Source organism: Scardinius erythrophthalmus, assembly GCF_964197995.2.
Source record: "Scardinius erythrophthalmus genome assembly, chromosome: 3".
NCBI lineage: Eukaryota > Metazoa > Chordata > Actinopteri > Cypriniformes > Leuciscidae > Scardinius > Scardinius erythrophthalmus.
In genome coordinates, this window is record NC_138223.1 from 60,275,152 (window position 1) to 60,292,497 (window position 17,346).

A 17,346-nucleotide genomic window follows, 5' to 3' on the forward strand; every position below is an offset into this window, starting at 1 on the left:
TTGTTTGGATTTATTTACAACACAACATGATCCAAAGAAAGAGACCTTTGTGCCATTCCTAAAAACATTGTACATACCTTTCATTTCCAAGGTGTTTGATTTTCACTTTACCATGTTCATGTACAGAGACATGTACTGTGAATGTTGAAGTCAGCAGGACTCAGTGGCATCTGGGTCCTGAAAAAAAAAAAAAGTGAACACACTGATATCAAGAGAAAGGCCTGCATGATTTTGGGAATACATTTTAGAATTTTCTGGTTAAAATTGCTTTTTAAAATTCACAGAATACACACACACACACAAATGTTTCCAACAATATATTACAGAATGAACACCACGTTTGTTGTGCCTTGTAGGCATAGGCTATGCGCAGTGCTGCATAAAATAATAACAATATAGCAGCCTATATAAATCTTCCAAAAGATTTCAGTAACTAAGCTAGAGAAAAATATATTGATTATCATGTTACTTCAAATGTTTCCATTCGTTATGATGATATGAAATGAGATAATAGTAAAACATGAAGCCGTTTGGAGCGTTTTGCTTTTCCAAAATATGATGCATTCAAACGCGATCGCGATCCAAAATGTGATACATTCAAACGCGATCGTGCTCAAATATAAAACATTATGGTTACCATACATATCTACGTTTGACCAGATATCCACAGACACAGTAACAGTAAACACGGATCTAAATATGATAATAGTCACCATATATCTAGCAACAGTTCAACTGCAATGTGAAATTTATGCAACAATAACAAACTAATACGTAAGAATTTCTTACCTTATCTTTCTTGTCTTCAAATCGCGTTCATCTTCTGGGGTAAAGCCAATGTAAGCTCACGAGCGTCTTTCAATCTCGACGAAAAGCAGAGACTGATGAAGTGTTTTGGTGTTTTGTTTTTGAGGTAATGAGCGCGTTCGCGCTCCATGTGGAGATTTGCATGTGAATATCTTTTGCGCGAGTAGGCGTGGTCAAATTAAAACTAATGAGCAAGCGTTTGAGATACTGGACATCTTGTTGGTTTTATACAAATTACTTAAACAGAGAATATTTGTTTTCAGTTTGAATCCGATCATTTAAAAGTACACACTTAAATGTTTATAAAGGTATATGGCTCATAAATGTGTGACAAGTATTCGCTGAGTTTTGTTTCAGTTTATAGACGTGCTCAAGAAAAAAAAGTTCACCGCGACGGAGAGGCAGAACGCACACCCTGTTTATTTTCTTTATTTTTCAAAAGCACAATGTTTTGATTTGATTGTAAGTGGACACATACAAAAGTAGAAATATCACAGATTCTTTTTTTATATTTCTTTTTTTCTGTATGACCATAAATGACGGAGTAATTTAAGTTTAAAGTGCTACAATGTGAAGAAAATCCAACAAAACGCGGGGGCGCGTTTGCCGACCTCAGAGGGTTAAGGTCACTAAATTCAAGGCTTTTGGTCATACCTAGGATATCCAGATCCACCAAAGGAGGGAGAGCATTTTCACATTTAGCTCCAAAACTCTGGAATAGTCTTCCGGATACTGTTCGTTGCTCAGACTCGCTCTCCCAGTTTAAAACTAGATTAAAGACGCATCTCCTCAGCCAGGCATTCATATAATACTTTTAATATTACAGTTAAATCCGACCTCTAGTTCATAAACGCCAGAGGAGAACTGGTCCCCGACTGAGCCCGGGTTCTCCCAAGGTTTTTTTTTCTTCATTAGGTCACCTGATGGAGTTTTTCGGTTCCTTGCCACTGTTGCCTTTGGCTTGCTCAGTTGGGGATATTTGGGGATATTTAATTTAATTAATCAATCAACGATACTATTGATCAGCATTACCAAACGTGGACGTTCCACTAGAAACAAACATTGATGTATTGTTTTAATTTATTACTGTGAAGCTGCTTTGATACAACCTATGTTGTGAAAAGCGCTATATAAATAAACTTGACTTGACTTGTGGCGTGGTGGATGGTGCACTGTTTTTAAAGAAGGCACCCAGAGTCATTTTCTTTTCTGGTGGGGTGTTCTCTTGAACAGCTGAGGGACCAGCTTCCTCTGTGGTAGAGAGTTGCAGAGAGCAGAGATCTCAGACACCGCTCTTTTTTTGACAACTTCCAGTTTGCTAGCATCAATGTAGGTTGTACAGAACCTCGGGTCTAAAAGTGTGGCCATGTCCAAAAGTTCCTCTTTCTCCAAATCACAGTATTTACTTTCGAGGTAACGCATGATGTTAGCTTTGATTGTTTTTGTTAGCTCCAAATCTTCCTCCTCTGGCAGGAGGAGACTTGTTTTAAACAAATGCAGCACTGGTTTGATGCATGACACACTGACATATGATTCCCCTGACAGTGCATCAGTGAAGTCCTGGAGAGGTTTCACTGCTTTGTTGGTGGCTTCTAATACTTCCAAATCTTGCCACGTGGGAACAAGATGACGCGTTTTCTTGTCCGCACCCAGGACACGAGTTATTGCCTTCTCTTGCTCAAGAAAGCGCTCAATCATCTTTTGACGAGACCCCCAACATGTTGGGGATTCTGAGATCAAAAGATGCTGGGGAAGTCCAAGCTCAGCCTGCAACTCTGTCATGTCTCGCCTTTTTTTCCAGCTGTAGGAGAAGGCTGATACAGCTTTTTTGCAGACCCCTATGGCCCGATCGATCCTTGGATTCTTTACACCATTCTCTGTAATAAATGTGAAAAGATATTTAGTATATTTTTTGTCACTCCAAACTATATATTTGATTACGTGAGTTTTCAAAATTGTTTTGTACTTTTATCACAATTTTAATAGCTGTAACACAGTTTAATACATAATGTATAATGAATGCAGATTAAGGAAAAGTCAGATTTATTTATGTAACCCAGTCTATGTGTGTAAACCAGTTGAAATATATACCATGTTCTGGCTATTAAATTACGAGCAAACAGTACTTTAAAATGTGCAAGTATGTGCACCTATTTATTCTTACACCAACTCTTACCTATACCGTTGTGGAGTCTGTGGCCAAAACACTGCAAGCTGGGCCAGTTGTTGTCTTTAAGGGCTTTTATGATGTTGGTGCCACTATCAGTTGTCATGCAGACGAGTAGTTCCTCCGAAAGTCCCCAGGAGCTGAGAGCGTCTTTTAAGCCATGGGCAATTGTCACCAGTGTAGTTGTCGGGGAAATACGCTGTCTGAAGGCAGATGCTGCGCAGAGTCCAACTAGTGTTGGTGTAGTGAACCGTCAGACTCAGATATGGCTGCATCGTCTCGGCTGAACCACAGGTCCGTTGTGGCTGAGTAAAACTGCATCTCCTCCAGCTCACTGCGGATCTTTTCCCGAGTTGTATTGTACAGGTGAGGCAGCGCTACATCGGCGAAATACTTGCGACTGGGGACAACGTACCTCGCATCTAATACTTTCAGCATGTGATTAAAGCCTCGTTTTTCGACAGAATAAATTGGCAGCATGTCTGTGGCAATATAAAACGTGATCGCCTCTGTAATCGCTTTCCATCGCGCTCCGTTCTTATCATAAGCACACAGTTTGTAAAACTCTCAGGAAGTGTAGTTTGCTTTTTAGCAGGTGTGCTAGTGGAGCCGTTTTCGCTACGGAGCCGGCTGCACTTCTCCCATTCTTCGCGATGTCTATTCCTCAGGTGCTGGAAAAGATTTGTTGTACTGCTGCTTCCAGTAGCAACAGCCTTGAAACATATTTTGCAGCAAGGCTTCGTCTGTGTTTTGTCTGCTGCATCAAAACCAAACCAGTTCCAAATTACGGAATTACCTGTGCCTTTCTTTGGAAGTAGTTCTCTGCTAGTACTACACGCTGCCATGTTGTTTTGACTGTGTTACGCGCTTCTTTTACTGTCTATGGTTACGCGGGGCGGGGGCTGGCTCATATCGCGCTATGGTAACGCACAAGGACGAAACGCGGAAAAGTCCAAAAAAACTATTTTAGCAAAAAACTCGAGTTTGCAAAATATAAATCGTTTTACACTACAAAATCGATAAATCGATTAAATCGATTTTTTGCCTAGCCCTAATCTGAGATAAGATTATCTATGAGAGATAATTTACAGTCTGCCGTTCATAATGTCGATGTGTGTGTGTGTGTGTGTGTGTGTGTGTGTGTGTGTGTGTGTGTGTGTGTGTGTGTGTCTGTAGGTTGTCTGGCTGTATGGTGACAGAGGAAGGCTGTGGTTATGTGTCTTCAGCTCTGAGTTCAAACCCCTCACACCTGAGAGAGCTGGACCTGACGAACAATGACCTGCAGGATTCAGGAGTGAAGATTATTTCTGAAGGACTGAAGAGGCCAAACTGTCAGCTGCAGATACTGAGGTATTTAAGAATATATAAGAGATTTACCACACCAACACAGAAAAGATACAAAGAGAAAAGGGAATCTAACCATTATCATATTTTTGGGGAATGTCAGAAATTAACCCAGTTTTGGCAAGGGATTGAAGGAAATTTGGCAGCTGTTTTTGAGGTGACAATTCCTTGTAATTGTAAATGTTTACATCTGGCTAATATTTATTTTGATGGGTGGAATAACATTGATAAGAAACGTAAGTTATGACTATAACTATGGATCTATGAGACCGAACGATGACCGTCACCATGGTCTTACCTTGAATGACGCCATTCCTCCGCCTATCCTCGAGACCTAATATCAACAATGTCAGGTGACTGACCTTAGGGGTTGGCTATATAACATCCAGGTGAACCAACCACTTCCTCTTGCCTGGAACGCCCAGCTCGTCCTGAGTGACAAGGGATGGTGACGGTCATCGTTCGGTCTCATAGATCCATAGTTATAGTCATAACTTACGATCTATTTCGACCTCACTCAGACCGTCACCACGGTCTTACCTTGGATGACTTATACCACCAGGGTCACGAGGGACTAGTATATTTTCCCTCCCCTGTTTACTTAGTGACAGATAAAACAGCAGACCGCAAAGAATTTGGATTTGCAACATTAATCCTATTGTAGCAACAATGACATCCGGCCAGCTGCTTTTCAAATTAAGTGCTCATGAGGGTGTCGAACACATCTTCTTTGTCCTTAGGAAGACAGCTCTGGTGAATTACTCCCTAGGGGGTAATTCACCAGCGTCAGTGTAGCTGGAATCCCCCCCAGTTCAGCGTGAACTCCCCGTGACTTAATAGACTTGTGACATTCCAACGCACACACACAAACACTCGTGGACTTTGAAACAGACATTTCTACACATGTGATCCAATAGCAATGTTTTTGATATGTATTTTTATGTGTGTATAATTGGCCAGATAATGTCTGAGGTATCTATGCAACGTTATTATGTTAATCAAAATCACTATGCTATTGATTATGAGGAAATTATGTAACCCTGTATTTCTTTCTTGCAAAAACGTCATTCGAGGTGTCAATGTAATGGGAAAAACATGTCGGAGTCGAATCTTGACTGCAAAGTACAATAATATGCATTTATTCCAGGAAATACCATATTTCTAAATATGAATGTTATTTTCGATCTCTCACATGACAGTTAAAGTAGGCGTTTCTTCACAAACAAAGAAACCTCTTCCCCGCTTCAGATCAGAAGATCCGATTCGCTGTTGTCCCAAAAAGAGAGCATAAGCAGATGTCCTAAAAGCAAGAGACCTTCTCACCTTTCTCTCTCTCTCTCATTTCGTTCTCGCTCTGACCTTCTCCTCCTCCACGAGCAGCGCTTCTCCTCCCAACGCAACCAGCTGGACAGGCCTTGCCTTGGCCTCTGGGACGCATGCCCTGCGTCATGTAGAAGCTGCCGTTCTTTGCAACTAAGTTATATATATTTGCCTCTTCCTTCCCGGGAGATGAATCTTATTTTCTGGTAACGTTACATTCAGTGAGCCTTTTTAAGCTTCCCGCGACACCGGAAGACGCAGCACAAACAGGACACCGTCCGTGCTTCCTGCCTTTCAGCATCACCCGAATAGAGAACAAACTTGAAAGTATTTTTGTTCTCTCTAAAGATGATTCCTGGTGTCTAGCTCTTAGGTCTGTGAATTAAGTTACCCTCTTTTCTAGGGCTGACTTCTAATAGTCGAGGATTCGACGATTCGATTCGGAGAGGTCCGATTCGACTATGAACCTCATAGTCGAATACATGGGCGTCAGTTTGTTTTGAAATGTGCTGGGGACAGAGACGCATTCGCATTTTCAGAAGGGCTGGGTACCATTTTTATTTTATTTTTTCAGGTCATGTTTTGAAAGACGATGTCCTGTAGCTTACTAATGTAAATAAATAAAAATGTATTCAAAAATCTGCTTCACATTTTCAGCAGGGCTGCGGAGCGGCTGTGAGTTGACTCCACACGGTTCTCATGTGCGTTAAAAGCTTTACATGGTTTAATGTACCTAAACAATGATTACCAAATTCCCCTCTCATGTTGCTCCACATAACCACTTAAAATGATAAAAAAAAAATCGAACCCAGAGTCCAATTATTATGGTCGTTATCTGATATTAAGCATTTCTGCTTCACATTTTAGCAGGGCTGCGGAGCGGCTGTGAGTTGACTCCACACGGTTCTCATGTGCGTTAAAAAGCTGACTCCACACGGTTCTCATGTGCGTTAAAAAGCTGACTCCACACGGTTCTCATGTGCGTTAAAAAGCTGACTCCACACGGTTCTCATGTGCGTTAAAAAGCTGACTCCACACGGTTCTCGTGTGCGTTAAAAAGCTTTACGTTGTTTAATGTACCTAAACAACGATTACCAAATTTCCCTCTCATATTGCTCCTCATAACCACTGAAAATGGTCAAAAAATCTAACCCAGAGTCCAATTATTTTGGACGTTATCTGATATTAAGCGTTTCTGCTTCACATTTTCAGCAGGGCAGCGGAGCGGCTGTGAGTTGACTCCACGCGGTTCTCATGGGCGTGAAAAAGCTTTACGTGGTTTAATGTACCTAAACAACCATCACCAAATTTATCTCTCATATTGCTCCTCATGTTTATGAAATGTTATGATATATGTGTGATATATATGTTTTTAAGCTCTTTTGTTTGAAATGGAAAAAATCTAGCTGCTATCTAAGAAAAGAAAAAGAAAAAAAAAGGTTCGACTATCAGTCGACTACGGCAAAATCTAACGAATCAGATTCGACTATGAAAATCCTTAGTCGAAAACAGCCCTACTCTTTTCTCTTCTCTCTATATCCTTTCTTTAATTTCATTTCATTTATTCTGATCACGTTATTTCTTATGTTCTTGTTTGGTTAAATGTATGTTTGTTTTATTGTTTGCATTTTTACGTACGTTTATATTTGTAGCTCATATAATCTCTCTAGTTTTGCATTTATTAAAATCCATTTATACTTTAACTGTCTCTGTGTTTGAAACCCCACCGTCAATGAAATAAAAGATCTAAGCTACAAGCTCGATATTATAGACTACCGTGAGTAGTTTCTAATTCATAAACTCAGAAAGTTTGATGTTCGTGGCCAGAAGATAAACTTTCTTGGAGTTTGTAAACGGGATACCCCTTCTTAACTGTGATAATCTAACATTTATTCGCTGGACGAATGACGGATGACCAGACCAGTTACAGAACAAGGTAATCCCGATAATTGATCAAGTAAATGTATATGTGATTTATGAATTATGACCATGAGTTATGATTATTAATATTTCCAAAATTCCCTATATCCTTGAGCTAATTCACATTAACCCAGAGTAAATTACGTTACACTATAAAATCTCGTAAATGTGCATGGGCTGCTCCAAGAGGCTGCAGCACAGATGTCTGAGAGCGCTACCCCCTTCAGTGCCACCCAGGAAGTTGCCATGCTCCTGGTAGAGTGAGCAACCAGATCACCAGGGATAGGTAGATTTTGGTTGACATAAGCTTGTGAAATTGTATCCAGTATCCAATGAGATAATCGTTGCTTAGACACAGGTTTGCCTGCACACTTCTTGTCAAAACATACAAATAGTTGTGTGTGTGACTGTCGTAATTGATAAGTGCGCTCAATATATGTGTGCAATGCTCTAATAGGACATAGAGAAAAATTATCCAGCTCTTCACCTGAACAAATGGGATCTGGATGGAAAGCATCAAGCTCAATTACCTGATTTATTGTGCTAGGTTTAAGGACCTTGGGTAGGAATGATGGGTTTGGCCAGAGAAAACTCCTTGTTTTTTCTGCCTTCCATCTCAAGCAGTCTTCACTAACTGATAAAGAGTGCAATTCACCAACTCTCTTAGCTGAATATATCGCCAGTAGGAATACTGTTTTCCATGTCAAGAACTTGAGATCTGCTTGCTCCAAAGGTTCAAAAGGTGCTTTGGCTAGTGAGTGTAAGACAATAGAAAGGTCCCAAGCAGGTGATAATTCTCCCTGGTCGCAAACGTTTTGCACCCTTGAGAAATTGAGACACCAAAGGGTGTTTGCCAATATTTGCACCATCCACAAACACATGGAAGTGTGAGATGGCTGCAATGTAGACTTTTATGGTATTAACTGATTTCTCAGAATCCATCAATGTTTGAAGAAAACGAAGAACCAAACTGGTGTCACACTTGGCCGGATCTAGTTGTCGGTCTTGACACCATGCTGAGAATATTCGCCACTTGCTAGAGTAGTTACTCCACGTAGATGGTGCCTTAGAACTATTTATTGTCCTTAACCCTCTGGGGACCAAAAACGCGCCCGCGCGTTTTGCTCGTTTTTTTTTTTTAGCAATGAAAATAAACACTAAATGCTCTGTTAATTTTGATCTTTCATTTTCGTGTAATACATCAATCGATCCTGTTCAGTTTCTATTTTTTTTCTGTATACTCACAATAAAAATAAAGTGTTTTGCTTTTTGACAAATAAAGAAAAATTAACATGATGCGATTTCTGCCTTCTCTGTCAGTAAACTCCCATTTGAAACGCGTTCGAAAATGATCTATAACTCAGTCAAACAGGCAAACAGACCCACGGGCATAAAGCTTGAGATCACATCTGTTAAATGAAGTAACTTATATAAAAAACAAATATTCTCAGCTTCTGTAATCTGTATAAAAAGAGAGCGACTCCAGTCGAGCTCATTACGAGCTAATCCACAGTAATGTGACCACTCCCCGGAGAGCGCGTGCTATTCAAACGCAAATTCTGAGAACTATTTCAGAGCTGTGAAACGCCCACATCAGCTGTAAACAAAGCGCGTCGCGACTCCTCGCGAGTGAGACATTATAGCCTACCTTATGGAGAAAAGATTCCTCAGAACAGTGCTGATATGAGGAGCAATATCTCCTGATATGAGGAGCAGATCCCGCTGAGGAGTGAGGTAGGCTGTTTTCTTTTCTCACGTGTGGAATATCGTTATGGAATAACGTTAGTGTAGGCCTATGTAAACCGCAAAAAGATGAATCACATTTCTATAATATGACTCGCCTTTCTGTGAGATGAATGAAGGGTACATATTTGTAAAGACTGTTTAGCCTAAATATAAATCGCGCGTCTGTGTGTGAAAGAATAAACTGCTTTGCTATAGCCTACTGAGATGAGTAAAAATCGACTGGAATATGTTGAAATAAAATTTATTTGTATAAGCAACGTATTAAACTGCAAATTAGCATTTATATGCCCTAATATTTCATAAAAACAACGTTACAGTCAGTCACTTGTTGACTAGATTTGGGTACAGTTTTTAGGCAACTGTAGAATATACTGCCACATCAAATAAGCTTTTGTTTAGCAATTTCTGCTCATATCTAACGTTATATATATATATATATATATATATATATATATATATATATATATATATATATATATATATATATATTGTCAAAAATAAAGTCATAGACTAAGATGTTAGATGTTCCAATGTTGGCTATATTCAAACTAATGAATACATATTATGATAAAATGTAGGCCTATAATCTTTTTTCTTTTTCTTTTTTACAAAGAAAGAGTACACTTGAAATATTGTTGAAATTGTAATTATTGTTGTAATTGTAACATTTTTAATAAAATAGCAAAACATATTTACAAGAGAGATGTAAGCGAAATCTTAAATGGTCAATATAAGTCTTCTTCTAAATACATCTTTTTTCCTTGCATTGTGGCTCAGTCAGTGTCACACCTGAAAGAATGGCTTATTAGGCAGAGTCATTATGCAGAGTGGGTGGGACATTGTAATCTAAGGTGTAAACTACTCCTCCCCCTCGCATATTGGCTTTCCAAGCAAAACCTGTTTTACACCATTTAAATCAATGTATTTTTTTTTTGTGAACGATAAAGCAAGACTATTTTCACATAATTTTGAAGCTAGAACTCAAAGGGACAACATCCATTAGTCAAAAGTCTTGTGGACACATATTTAATATGTGTTTTGTGGTCTTAATTCAGCAACTTTCATTTTAATTTTTCCCAATAACCACGCATAAACATTATTCTCTTAAAAATACAAACATCTACATACAAGTTGCTCGCATATTATGGTAGCCCTGTTTGTGCTATATAGAGTGAATTTACACCTTTGCCATTAACATGTTTATAAATAACTGAAAAAAGCACAAATGTCAGGGCATGTCAGAACATCTCAAGGGCCCCAAAAACACCTTGGTCCCCAGAGGGTTAAAGGGATAGTTCACTTTGAAATTAAATTTTGGTATCTTTTAGCTTACCTCAAGGGCATCCAAGATGTAGAAAAAACTTTTTTCTACTTGTAGTTTCAATTTTGATATTTGTAGGTCAAACCGTTCTTGTCTGACAGTCATATCATGCAGGTCTATGGTCATGGTCTCAAAGAGCATGCACAGAGAAGACCAAATTAAACAATTCCCCATCGTCCAAATTAAACAATTCCCCATCGTAAGCACACATTGAAGGCCTAAGACACGAAACGAGCGGTTTGTGTTAGAAAATGAACAGTATTTATATCGTTTTTAGCTCTTATAACACAGCCAAGTCCAAGTGATCTGAGGGCGCGAGCACATCCTGGTGTGTGACGTGTGCGCAGACTGGTGCATAGATATATACACTAGATGTCGCCTTGGCTACGGCAGTTCATTGGAACGAATGTCTTTAATGCGACATCTAGTGTATATATTTCTATGCACCAGTCTGCGCACACGTCACACAGCAGGAAGCGCCCACGCCTTCAGATCACTTGGACGTGGCTGTGTTATAAGAGCTAAAAACTATATAAATACTGTTCGTTTTCTCACACAAACCGCTCGTTTCGTGTCTTAGGCCATCAATGTGTACTTACGATGGGGAATTGTTTAATTTGGACGATGGGGAATTGTTTAATTTGGACTCTGTGCATGCTCTTTGAGGGGGTGACCATAGACCTGCATGATATGACTGTCAGACAAGAACGGTTTGACCTACAAATATCAAAATTGAAACTACTGCGGAAAAAAAGACACCTACATCTTGGATGCCCTTGAGGTAAGCTAAAACATACCAAAATTTAATTTCAAAGTGAACTATCCCTTCAATACAGCTTCATCCAAGTCTTCAGAGAGGGACTGAGCAAGGGCCACACCCATAGTTGAAGTGTCTCTGGACTTGGGTGCCAGATTTGGCCTTCCGCTTGAGAGAGGAGATCTGCTCTCCTCGGTAACTGCCAAGGGTAACCTTGGACCAAACGTACAAGGGTTGGAAACCAATGTTTCTTTGGCCATCTCGTGGCCACAAGTAAAACCTTGTGCCGGCCCAAAGCTACCCTGTTGAGCACAAGGTAGATCAAAGGTAGAGGAGGAAAAGCGTACAACAATTCTTCCGACCATTCTTGAGATAGTGCATCGATCCCCAAGGGGCCTCCCTGGCTGTTCAGAGAGTACCAGATTGCAATGAGTTGTCTCTGTGGTCGCAAACAAATCGACCTTTGCCATACCGAAATGCCTCTGTTATGCCCCGTGACTCAAAAAAGGGGACGCAACAAAAAAAAGGGGACATAAGAAAGCCAATTCGTAAAGAAACGGTTTTATTCAGATAAGATAAATATACAAAAACTATGTACTGTAGTAGTCAAAAGTCAGTAATGTCGTGCTGGGTGTATGTGTGAGAATGTAATGTGCTGTAGTGTCGTGATGCATGCAAAAATAAACATAATCAAACAATAACGAAAGCAATCAAGTTGGCCGCCCACGCCCTCTGCCATCGAGCTTGCTTCTCTTAAAGAGGCAAGGGAAATTAGGCACAGGTGTCACGGATGCAACCAGGTTACGGGGGGGTTGAGTCATCCGTCTGCTACTGGGAAAAACCCAATGAAGACCCAGGTCGTCACAGCCTCCATATTAATCTCACCACTTCGGGATAGAGACGCCACTCTCCCGGGAGAGGCCCAGTTCGAGACAGTAGGTCTGCTGCTCTGTTTGCTACTCCTGGTATGTATACTGCTCTGAGTGATTGGAGCTTCGGAAATGCCCAAGAAAGTAGTCACCTGGAGACACCGCACTGATCTGGTGCCACCCTGGTGATTGATGTGGTACACTGCAGACATATTGTCCGTTCTCACCAAAACATGTTTGTTCTGCAACAATGGGAGAAAAGCCCTCAGGGAGAGATGGACTGCCCTGAGTTCCAGCACGTTGATGTGCTCTGTGGTCCAGGGGAATTTCCAGTGTCCCCTGATGGACCTGCCTTCCCAAACTGCTCCCCACCCTGTTAGAGAGGCATCTGTCGTTATCACAGACCGCCTCGCTGGGATGTTGCTTAGAGGAACCCCTTGTGATGGTAATGTCTTCCAAGGGTGTAACATTTGGATACACCTTCGTGTAACCTTTATCTTTACATGTCTGTGAAATTTGGGATGTTAGTGAAAGTTGTTCAACCAACGCTGTAGTGGACGGGCTCTGAGAAGGCCGAGTGGGACCACAGTTGCTGCTGCTGCAATCATGCCCAACAATCGCTGAAATTGAATTAATTTCATTCTCTTGTTCAGACGGAATGACTCAGTAAGATTGACCAACTGTACCACTCTCTGGGGTGATAAAGTTGCAGTCATCAGTTGGGAATCTAACGAAATTCCCACAAACACGGTCTGCTGTCTGGGACTTAGATTGCTCTTTTGCCAGTTCACTTTGAACCCGAGAGACTGTACATGTTGAATCACCATTTCTGTGTCCTTCATGACTTGACTGCGAGAAGGAGCACAAATTAGCCAGTCGTCCAGGTATGATAGAATTTTCAGACCTGCACACTGAAGAGGACGAAGGGCTGCTAAAACCACCCTGGTGAAGACCCTTGGAGACAGAGGCAGGCCAAATGGAAGGACCCTGAACTGATAAACCCGATCTTGGAAGGCAAAGCGAAGAAACGGGAAGTGATCCTGACAGATGGGTATGTGGAAATAGGCATCCTTTAAATCTATGGAAGTGAATCATTCTCCCAGTTCTATGGATTCCAGAATTTGTGTTGTAGTCAGCATTTTGAAGGGCAACACTTTTATGAATTTGTTCAGCTTTCATAAGTCCAGAATGGGTCGAAGTCCCCCGTCCTTCTTTGGCGCTAGGAAATACTTCGAATAAAACCCAGTGAGCTGTTTGCTGGTGCTTATCTGTACAATCGCTTTTTTTTAAAGTAAGACTGTGATCTCGTTGGCCAACATTTGTGCCTGGACTGGGTCTCTGACTATGGTCATATGAACCCCTGAAAAAGTAGGAGGGCACCGCCGGAACTGTATCCTGTATCCTGTCTTGATGGTGTCTAGAACCCAAGGATCTGATGTTACCTTCTCCCAACTGTCCAGGCATAGTTGGGAGCATTCCTCGACGACTCCGAGACTGCTATGCCTGGCCTCCCCGGGGTTTGAAACCCCTGGAAGTACGCCTTTTAAGTGGTCCTCCCCTGACTGGATTATGAGCCTGGTTGGTTTGGGAGCCTGGTAAAAAGGTCTGGTTCCTCGATCATGGAACTGGTAACCCCTAGATCGTCCTCTGCCATACCCCCAAGTTTCTGAACGAGGAAAGTGTGGGGGCTAAAAAGAATGAGCAGCCCTATGGCCATATTTGGTAGGGCCACCAAATGTTTGCTGAACTGACTCCCTTCTGCGTCTTGCCTGATCAGCAGTATCCAGTAAAGCCTGTGAATCAGTGTGAAATATCTGACCTGGAACCACTGGCATATTAGTCAGATCCTTCCTAATAGCGTCAGGTAAAGATGTCTGAGCCAACCAGATTTGTCTTCTAGCTAAAATTGCTGAAGACATAGATGCCCCTATGTCCCTGGTAAGCTGTGAGTGTGTGATGAGTGCTGTGTCGATCAAATTCATCACATCACGCTCTTCTTTATTAACGACTTTTCTTAAAAGGGGGGTGAATTGCTGTTTCATGCATACTGAGTTTTTTACACTGTTAAAGAGTTGGATTCCCATGCTAAACATGGACAAAGTTTCAAAAGTTAAGTTGTACGTTTGAAGGAGTATTTTTGTTCCAAAAATACTCCTTCCGGTTTGTCACAAGTTTCGGAAAGTTTTTTTCGAGTATGGCTCTGTCTTACGTAAGATAGGGCGGAATTTCCTTATATGGGTCCTAAGGGCACTTCTCCGCGGCCGCACGCGCACTCGTAGACCAGAGAGAGAAGAGAGTGAAAGCAGTACGTTATCTCAAAGCGCTATGCTCGGCTTTTAGGGAAGTCAATGTCACCAAAGAAGTGGGTTTTTGGTTGCCAGGGCAAGACAACCCTGCACAGATTCCCAAAGAACCCAGCATTAAGGGAACAGTGGATGGATTTTGTTTTTTCGAAGCATCAACAGAGGTTGTGCAAGACTCTTTGTTCCCTGCATTTTGACGATGATTGTTTTATAAACAAAGCCCAGATCGACGGATTTGCAGATCGTCTAATGCTTAAGGATCGAGCAGTCACAATGATAAAGGTTCGCGGTCGTGGTTGGAACCGGGAGGTGAGGAAAACTGTTGAACAAATGTCTCTGTGTGTTGTTAGCTATCGGCGCGTTAGCACAGCTATAGCACACCGCCCACACGGCCCGCCCCCAGCCGCTCGTTTTTTTTCGGAAAGAGTCGGTACAGCCTATCTTTCTTTTATAAATATAATAAAACTAAAGACGTTTTGGAGATATGAAGGATGCAATACTACTCTATAGGTACTCAAGATTAACAGGAGATTGAGTGAAAATGAGCATTTCACCCCCCCTTTAAAGCAGCCAAAACTATTGCTAAAGCATTTCCTGAACGGGCTGCCCGAGTAGCTGCGTTATATGCTTGGCTCATTATCCGGTCTGTCTTTTGGCACTCCGTACCGGGACAACGAGGATTGTCAGTAACCTAATCAGGTCCCAAAGCGGTTAAAGCTGCGATTTCTCGCTCCACTGATGGCATGTTCCCCATACCACTCTCAGGGGGGTAATCCAACTTAACAAACCATCTACAACCTGCATTAAACTGGGGTGCAGCCTTTGGATTATTCCAGGCTTTCCTCAGCATCTGGGAATAATCCTCAGCTACAGGAATTGACACAGTAGGCTGTGCAGGGGAAATACTCGCCCATACACCTTGTGTGGGGGCTGGAGCTGTAGCTTCTCCCTGAGCATCAAGGCCCAGGATCCTTGCTGCACTTAAAATGCGTGAAAGAACGTCAGAATGCAGGCTTCCTTCTGAAACCTCAGACCTGGATTCATCTTCCTCGTTTTCGTCTGCATTCTCCTCACTACCATAAAGGGAGTTATTTGCATGCAGTGACACAGCATCCATATAATCATCCCTCTCTTCCTGACATGATGTTAACTCATCTCCAGGAGAGGGTGCAGCCCGGAGTGCAGATGGCTGTGTGCTTACTGAAGAATTACGTGTTTCAAGCTTACCAGCTAAGTCACGTAATGCTGCCAAGATTTGCAACTGAGTGTCATCCTTGGGCTCTTGAACTACCGTGACCCTCTCCCGTTTATCCGGAGGCATGTCAGAACCTGAAGACCTGATGGAATCATCAGGCTTCTTGCGTTTATGAGAGGAACTACTGGGAATAATTTCTCTTTTACCACCAGTTAGAAATGTTGCTCTTTGCACTCTTTCCTGCAAAGATAGCTCTATTGCAGCTGTACAGGGATTTTCAATATCGTCTAATACATGTTGCATACCCAAACAAGAGGGGCATTCGCAATGCCCATCTCTTGGGTGTATGCTAGGCAAAAACAACATTTTGAGTGCCTCATGACAACAAGCCAAAGGTCAGATCACTCATATAATAATGGTCTATGAAAAAGGAAAATTAACAAAAGATTAACTGTAATGAATCACAGTATTTTAACCCTCTGGGGTCTGAGGGTTTTTTGGGGTCCTTGAGATGTTCTGACATGCCCTGACATTTGTGCTTTTTTCAGTTGCTTATAAACATATTAATGGCAAAGGTGTAAATTCACTCTATTTAGCACAAACAGGGCTACCATAATATGTGAACAACTTGCATGTACATGTTTGTATTTTTGATAGAATAATGTTTATGCATGTTTTTTTCAAAAACAAAAAACTTAAGTTTCTGAAATAAGGCCATAAAACACATTCTAAATATATGTAAATAAGACTTTTGACTAATGGATGACGTTGCCTAGAATTTTTTCTTCAAAATTATGTGAAAATCATCCTGCCTAATCATTCACATAACACAATACATTGATTTAAATCTTGCAAAACACTTTTTGTTTGGAAAGGCCATATGCGGGTGGGCGTGATTCACACCTGCAGAGTCAATGGGGCCCGCATAATGAGGCTGCATACGTAATGAGCCTTTCATTCAGGTGTGTGACTGAGCCACAAGAATGCAAGGACAATATATAACTGGTTTGTTGTTGTTTTTTCCACAAATTTTGCTTGCAAATTGTACAATATCCAAGGTAAACATTTCTAGTAATTGTGCAGTTAATTGTTCTCATACTGTATTTTCAGATTTGGAATATATTCTCTTCCCAAATGTGTCACTAATAAAGCATAATAAAATTATTTAAAGAGAAGGCTTATAATGACCTTTTAAGATTTTGTTTACATCTATCCATATATATATATATATATATATATATATATATATATATTTATTATTATTATTATTATATATATATTTTTTTAAGGTTATACAATTACAACAACATTTAAAATTGTAACAATATTTCCAGTGTAATCTTTCTTTGTATTCGCGATTCATATTAACACAGTATTTTTGCCAGCTGTAGTAGCTCCACAACAGCGCGCATCTGTGCGTTCATTCATTCATAGAAACGCGATTCATATTTAAACAGTATTTTTGCCAGCTGTAGTAGCTCCACAACAGCACGCATCTGTGCGTTCGTTCGTTCATTCATTCATACACAGAAACGCGATTCATATTTAAACAGTATTTTTGCCAGCTGTAGTAGCTCCACAACAGCACGCATCTTTG

The 17,346-nt window shown here is 41.0% G+C and overlaps 2 protein-coding genes across 2 annotated transcripts in view; both read left to right on the forward strand.

Moving 5' to 3' along the window:
- The window catches only part of LOC308687553 (NACHT, LRR and PYD domains-containing protein 1 homolog), a 206,430-nt gene that overhangs the window by 18,972 nt on the left and 170,112 nt on the right, over window positions 1-17,346 (forward strand). The window lies entirely within an intron of this gene.
- Window positions 1-17,346, forward strand: part of LOC308687560 (uncharacterized protein) — a 98,994-nt gene that overhangs the window by 17,797 nt on the left and 63,851 nt on the right. The window contains exon 3 of the mRNA XM_081360172.1: window positions 4,151-4,324. Within this exon, the coding sequence (XP_081216298.1) occupies window positions 4,164-4,324 (161 nt within the window). The 5' untranslated portion in view covers window positions 4,151-4,163. The remainder of the gene's footprint in view (window positions 1-4,150; window positions 4,325-17,346) is intronic.